Source organism: Rhinolophus ferrumequinum, chromosome 20 (genome assembly GCF_004115265.2).
Source record: "Rhinolophus ferrumequinum isolate MPI-CBG mRhiFer1 chromosome 20, mRhiFer1_v1.p, whole genome shotgun sequence".
NCBI lineage: Eukaryota > Metazoa > Chordata > Mammalia > Chiroptera > Rhinolophidae > Rhinolophus > Rhinolophus ferrumequinum.
In genome coordinates this window covers 48831792-48839477 of record NC_046303.1, presented here as the reverse complement: position 1 = coordinate 48839477, position 7686 = coordinate 48831792, and the positions used below count along the sequence as shown (strand labels likewise).

At 41.5% G+C, this 7686-nt stretch overlaps 1 protein-coding gene across 2 annotated transcripts; it reads left to right on the top strand.

Moving 5' to 3' along the window:
- The first annotated feature begins 225 nt into the window (after positions 1-225).
- Positions 226-1895, top strand: LOC117012103 (L-lactate dehydrogenase A chain-like). Of its 2 annotated transcripts, XM_033088016.1 has the most exons (2): positions 226-1014; positions 1284-1895. In XM_033088016.1, the coding sequence occupies exons 1-2, from the start codon at positions 328-330 to the stop codon at positions 1557-1559; spliced, it is 963 nt and encodes a 320-aa protein (XP_032943907.1). In that variant the 5' UTR covers positions 226-327; the 3' UTR covers positions 1560-1895. The 2 variants fall into 2 exon arrangements, with proteins under 2 accessions (XP_032943907.1, XP_032943906.1); XM_033088015.1 differs by having other exon boundaries at positions 226-1895.
- The last annotated feature ends 5791 nt before the right edge of the window (positions 1896-7686 follow it).

The following is a 7686-nucleotide window of genomic DNA, read 5'->3' as shown; positions in this document are numbered from 1 at the left end:
ATGAAAAGAAAAAGACCTCAGCAAAAGGAACGCAAGAACAGAATGAACAAAGTTAGGGGCTACAAAGTCCTATGTTGGTGCTGGCAAAAAGGAGTAACGATTTGTCCGTGACTCTATCTGTGGTGAGTGAGCAGATTTTCATGAGAGGACTAATAAACGAGAACTTTTATGTGGAAAAAAATGTTTCTACTCAATTTTATTGGTAAGAAATGTTACGTGGTCCCGGAGCTGCTGCCGCCAAGTCCGGATCCAACGCTGCGCGCCACAGACGCCCGCTCACCCGCCGTGCACTCCCTGTACTAGATTCCTTTTGGTCCTAAATTCACTATGGCAACTCTCAAGGATCAGCTGATTGTGAATCTTCTTAAGGAAGAACAAAGCCCCCAGAATAAGATTACAGTCGTTGGGGTTGGTGCTGTTGGCATGGCCTGTGCCATCAGTATCCTAATGAAGGACTTGGCAGATGAACTTGCTCTTGTTGATGTCATAAAAGACAAATTGAAGGGAGAGATGATGGATCTCCAACATGGCAGCCTTTTCCTTAGAACACCAAAGATTGTCTCCGGCAAAGATTATAATGTGACTGCAAACTCCAAGCTGGTGATTATCACAGCTGGGCCACGTCAGCAAGAGGGAGAAAGCCGTCTTCATTTGGTCCAGCGTCACGTGAACATCTTTACATTCATCATTCCTAATGTTGTCAAATACAGCCCCAACTGCAAAGTGCTTATTGTTTCCAATCCAGTGGACATCTTGACCTATGTGGCTTGGAAGATTAGTGGCTTTCCCAAAAACCGTGTTATTGGAAGTGGTTGCAATCTGGATTCAGCCCGGTTCCGTTATCTCATAGGGGAAAGGCTGGGAGTTCACCCATCAAGCTGTCATGGGTGGGTCCTTGGGGAGCATGGAGACTCGAGTGTGCCTGTATGGAGTGGAGTGAAATTTGCTGGTGTCTCCCTGAAGTCTCTGTACCCTAATTTAGGTACTGATGCTGATAAGGAACAGTGGAAAGAAGTTCACAAACAGGTGGTTGACAGTGCTTATGAGGTGATCAAACTGAAAGGCTACACATCCTGGGCCATTGGACTATCCGTGGCAGATTTGGCAGAAAGTATGATGAAGAATCTTAGGCGGGTGCATCCAATTTCCACCATGATTAAGGGTCTCTATGGAATAAAAGATGACGTCTTCCTTAGTGCTCCTTGCATCTTGGGACAGAATGGAATCTCAGATGTGGTGAAGGTGATTCTGACACCTGAGGAAGAGGCCCGTTTGAAGAAGAGTGCAGATACACTTTGGGGGATCCAAAAAGAGCTGCAGTTTTAAAGTCTTCTAATGTCGTGCCACTTCACTGTCTAGGATACAACAGGATTTTAGTTGGAGGTTGTGCATATTGTCCTTTTTATCTGATTTGTACTAAAGCAGTAGTATTATTAAGGCAGCCTAGGAAAAACATCAATTTCCTCAAGTTAGCAGTAGGAATGGTTCATAAAACCCTGCGGCTACATCCTGATGCTGGATGGCACTTATCTCGTCCTAACCTGGTTAGTGTGGAATAGTTCCACCCACTCAGAGGCACCACCACTGCCAAGGTTGCACATGATGCTACAGTTGCCCTTCAATCTAGATGTGTGTTTACTGTGTGTTACATAACTCGGGTTCCTTTACCCTGTGTGCCTAATCCAACTTTTTTCTATCTAGGCCCACAGCTGGAGATCCAATGTATAAATCCAAAATTGCATGTTCTAAAGGATCTTATTTTATGTACTATATGTGTCAGCGTATACCGGAGACTAATGTAAAATGAAAAGTCTACATGTTAATAATGCAGCCAACTATCCAAGTGTCATACCAACAAAAACACCAAATAAACCTCGAACAGTGAAAAAAAAAAAGAAAAAAAAAAAAGAAATGTTACGTTAGGCATCACACATTCAGCATAAAAGAGAACTAAGTGGACTCTCTCTAAGCTGTAGAAGTGTAAGCATCTCTGTGATATGTATCTTTTAGAAGATCTTTCTTATCTCTTAGGTTAGTTAGTAAACAAATATTTACTGAGGTCCCACAGTTGCAGTCACATCAGCATATTTGAAATACACAATAAAGAATAGATTTTTGCTACGATTGTCAAAGGGCTGATAAATAGAAGTAGGATAAAGTAAATAAATAATTAGCAAATAAATAAATAATGTAAAAAAAATAATGCCATTTTAAAAGGGAGTTAGACCTGCCATCCCAGAGGAACTGCCTGGAAAGTGTTATTCATCAAACCTTTGGAATGTTAAAACTGGGCAAAATAACGTTTGGACTGGGTGTAAAACAACATTGTATCCCAAAGAACTGTTTGCAAAGATAACAAGAAAGCAGATATGACTACCAGGCTGAAAATTAAAAATAAAGACCTTCTTCAGAATAAGCATCACTATGTTATTTTATCTGTACCAGTAAAAATGCTTTCCTTTATTGATGTAATTGTTCCCTTCCCTTTCTCATAAATACCCATTGCCTTTATCTCCCAATCAGAACACAATTTGGGCTACTGCCTGAATCAGTGCTTCCCAAAAAACTATTCTTTCTCTTTTCTTTTAAATCTCAAATAAATCCTTGTTGTCTCTCACGTTGAAAGGCCTTTCATTTTTAGGTTAACAGGATAAAGAAAATAGAAAAATGGATTATTAATAATAATTGCGTGGAATGTGACATAGAACTAAGAGTTGTGCTAGTAGATTGTTGAAAGAAAAAAACTGAAGAACAGTGCCTGAAATTTGTCTTTTTCCTCCCTGTTCTCAGATCTTTTTCTCAAAGACCCAAAAGACCTCTCCAACCATGGGATCTTTTACTAGTTTCCTAGGGCTGCTGTAACAAACTGGGTGGCTTAAAACAAAGAAATGCATTCTCTCACTGGTTTGGAAGCTCGAAGTCTGAAATCAAGGTGTCACCAGGCCCATGCGCCCTGTGAAGGTGCTGGGGAAGAAGCCCTCCTGTCTCTTCCTAGCTCCTGGCGGCCGCACATGATTCCTGGCGTTTCTTGGTTTGTTATGCACTTCAGTCTCTGCCTGCCTTGTCAGAGGGCCTTCTTCCCAATAACATATTTGTCCCATAATTTATGTAATAATTGTATAAGAAATAAGTAAATGTCACCCTTTCAAAAACAATAAACGTCCTTTACATCTTGAAAAAGAGAAAAAAAAGAAATAAGTAAATGTCATATTCAGAACGATTTGCTCAAATGTTGTTTCCTGTTGGAGTGCAATATCCAAAGTTTTTGAATATCAGACTGCTTGTTAAAATGCACATCCCATGGTCCCCAAATTGAACCTACTGAACAAGGTTGGGTTGGGACCTGATAATTTGTGTTTGAAGGTTAACACTATGTTTCTAATAGACATTAAAGTTTGAGAGTCTGAGCCAGGGATGGTAAACTCAAAAGCTAACAAATGATACTGATGGTTATAATTCTGATTAAGAATATATACAAATATATTGCCCTTGCCATGTGCTCAGCACTTTTCTAAGCACTTGACGGAGTGGACTCATTTAATCTCCTCATGAGCCATTGACATAGTCACTATTATAATCCCCATTTTACACATGAGGAAATTGTGAGAATAAATTACTTGTCTAAGAGAACAAAGTAGTGGAGCCAAGATGCAAGCCCAGAGCAATCTGGCTCTATTATCTGCACTGAATATCACTGTGTCAAGCTAGCTTGGTGAGGTTTCTGGCAAACCAGAGAATGTATGCTGCTCCTGGGAATGAGGTTGCAGTGTGGTCAGACCTTATGCTTTTAGCATAAGATGAAAATCTGAATTCATTTGCATAAAATCTTTTAATATTTGAATATAGGTAGCAAAATAACTTTGACCATGCTTCACTACGAACCGCATGGGCCAACAAAACATGTCAACATGGCTGTAGCATATGGTTGTCAGGCCACCATGTGCAGCAACCTCTGCTTCATCATTTTCTCCTTCCAGTGAAGCTCGCATGTGAGTCTAATTCTTGCAATGGAATGCAATTTGAACATCGAATGCCCTTTAAGTGTTTGTTTGTTTGTTTGTTTTTTAAAGATTTTATTGGGGAAGGGGAACAGGACTTTATTGGGGAACAGTGTGTACTTCCAGGTCTTTTTCCAAGTCAAGTTGTTGTCCTTTCAATCTTAGTTGTGGAAGGCGCAGCTCAGCTCCAGGTCCAGTTGCTGTTGTTAGTTGCAGGGGTCACAGCCCACCATCCCTTGCTGGAGTCGAACCGGCAACCATTGTGGTTGAGAGTCCACGCTCCAACCAACTGAGCCATCTGGGATCTCAGCGGCAGCTCAGCTCAAGATGCCTGTTCAATCTTAGTTGCAGGGGGCGGAGCCCACCATCTCTTGCGGGACTCGAGGAGTCGAACTGGCAGTGGTTGAGAACCCACTGGCCCATGTGGGAATCGAACTGGCAGCTTTCGGAGTTAGGAGCATGGAGCTCCAACCACCTGAGCCACCAGGCTGGACCACCTTTTAAGTTTTAATGTCTGATAATCTTTTTTTTTTTTTTTTTTGATAATCTCTTATTGAATGAAGTGTGAAGTGTTTGTAATTTTCAAGATAATTTCTTTTAATGGTCTAATTAGAGAAATTTCAAACATATGCAAAATAATTTTTTTTCTACTCCTATGTACCCTTTACCTAGCTTCAACATTCTTACCTACTCATGGCCAATTTTGTTTCATCTATATTCCTACCCACACCTTATCCCCACCCGTGGATAATTTCTAAGCAAATCCAAGACGTTATATAATTTCATCTATAAATTAAAAATGACTTCTTGAGATAAAAATGTCTCCCCTCAAAGAAATGACTTTCTAATGGTGAAGTCTCTGTATGCGATGGAGGGGAAGATATTTGAACTTAGGAGCCTTAATGGACCTGTAAAATCTTACCATTTAAGTGAGTGCCTCCGCTCTCTAGAGACATGATATTGTAGTAACTCCGGTTCTTCAGAGCAAGCAGAGTAAGAAGATTGTAGCTGAGAATGAAAGGAGAGAAGACATTGTTTATTTCATACAGATGAAAGCCTAAAGGCTAAGGCTTGAAGGCAGGAGAAACCTGCAGGGGAAGAAAGGAGAGTTTGGATGAAAACCCAACTTAAAATGGTTCAAATAAAGAGATTTCTTATTTTACATGACAACAAAACTAGAGGTCAGCAGTTTCAGAGTCTGGTAATTCAGTAGCTCAGCTATGTTGTCAAAGACCCAGTGTCTTTCCCCATTTCTTCTGCCATCTCAGCATCTTGTTTTCACCAACTTCCTCTGAGCTCCCCTCGTGGTTGCCAGGTACCGTGGCATCCTGTAGAAAGAAAATCATGTCTGTTTTTGCCTTTTGTGGTGGATCCTTGGATTGATTCTCTCAACATCTATTTTACTTATCTTTTATTTAGAAGGTCTAAAAAGCTAAAAACCATATTTTCCAGATTCCTTGGAAGCTAGAATTCTGGCTGTGAATCAGGTGCTGCCAACTACATGTAGTAGAGAGAGACAAAGGTGAAAGTGAGATGGAAACTACTTTCTTGTCACTGTGATGACAGAGCTGGTGAGTGTTTACAAGGGAATCTCAGGTCTAATCACCAGATTTGTGAGTGTGAAGCAGTTGTGGTAGCTTCAGAAGCTTTGAATTGCAGCTGCAGTGATGTGATGTCGAACCAAAGTCCAGTGGTAGCCTCTGGCATGTGCTCTTCCAGCCCTTTTGATGACCTTAATATTGGGGAAGGGGAACAGGACTTTATTGGGGAACAGTGTGTACTTCTAGGTCTTTTTCCAAGTCAAGTTGTTGTCCTTTCAGTCTTAGTTGTGGAGGGCGCAGCTCAGCTCCCGGTCCAGTTGCCTTTGCTAGTTGCAGGGGGCACAGCCCACCATCCCTTGCGGGAGTCCAACCGGCAACCTTGTGGTTGACAGGATGCGCTCCAACCAACTGAGCCATCCGGGAGCTAAGCGGCAGTTCAGCTCAAGGTGCCTGTTCAATCTTAGTTGCAGGTGGCGGAGCCCACCATCCCCCGCGGGACTCGAGGAGTCAAACCTGCAGTCTTGTGGTTGAGAGCCAACTGGCCCATGTGGGAATAAAACCGGCAGCTTTCGGCGTTAGGAGCACTGAGCTCCAACCTCCTGAGCCACCGGGCCGGCCCTACATTTACATTTTTAAAAACCACAAGCTTATGTAGTCAAACAAAACAATCTAGGGGGAAAACTACTTGGAAGACAGTTTTGCTTTAAGATTTAAGATGAAGAAGTGTAGACGTGTGTTCATAGACCATGGAGGGTCTAAGATGGAATCCTAAACAAGAGCCGTGGAAAGCTGCTGAGGCTAATGAAGAAACAACAAAAACCATGTGAACTTCTGTCCGAGAGGTTCTACAAGTGAGAGGGGCTCCCACTGCATTAGAAGTGATGAGACTCGGTAAGTGTAGCTTGTCATTATAGAACTACGTTGTAGTACCATTGCAGAACTACTTTTAGAAGACATTGCTCTATTTTTCAGAACTTATCCCACTAAAAATATTCATGGCAAGCTTTTTCTTTTCTTTCTTTTTCTTTCTTTCCTTTTTTTTTTTTAAATTAAAGTTTATTGGGGTGATAACTGTTAGTAAAATTACATAGATTTCAGGTGTACAATTCTGTATTACATCATCTATAAATCACATTGTGTTTTCACGATCCAGAGTCAGTTCTCCTTCCATCACCATATATTTGATTTTTTTTCTTTATATATCTCAGCATAACTAATTTTCTGGACACTTCCAGCATCACTATCTCCATTAAAATTGATTAAAATTGATTTTATTGCTTGCTAGGAACTACTAGCAAGTAAGTTTGCTCTCATGATATTCAGTTTGTTTTCAGACAGCTTAGATACCTCACTTCTGGTGGTACTATATATGCATATATATAAATGTGTGACTGTCAACTCAATTTTTTCCTGGAAGTTTGGACTGGTTTATAAGAGCTTTGATTCCCTCCAGGAAGTTTTGCTGCAGCTGGAGAGTCTGACTACTGATGTGACTCTCCCAAGAACTCTTACTCTTCATTTTTTCCCTTTTGATTTTAGGTTTAATGGTCTCTAGTTCTTTTACACCTACAAGGGCGGCATGGGCAATGTCTTACGATTCATGAAATAATGTTTTGTTTTTTAAAGAGGAGGAACTAACATGGAAAAAAAAGTGTATGTGAGTTAAAGGATTGAGTGTATCCTAGCTCTTCTCCCTACTGCAAAATGGAGACTCTGGGGGTGATTTCCACACCAACAACTAATTCTCTGATTCTCAGGACGCCAACTGGGTGTTCAACAATTCAGTTCAATTCTGAGACCACCCAGAGTCAGCGCAGACCCCATAGCATAAGGGCTAAGTCCCACAAGAGTGTGCTTCCCCACTCCTAGCTTCAGACACCAGGTGCAAGTCCTGGAGACACCACCCAGGCTTCTGACTGACTGGCTGGAAATCAGGGATTCCCACAACCCCCTCCTCAGGTTTCGAAATTTGCTAGAATAGCTCACAGACCTCAGGAAGGTATTTTACCTGTTCAGCATAAAGGATACAAGTCAGGAACAGCCAAATAGAAGAGATGCATAGGGCTAGGTGTTGGGTGATGAGATGTCCAGAGCTCCCCTGCCCTCTCTGGGTCCATCACCCTCCCAGAAACTTGATGCTTCAGCCT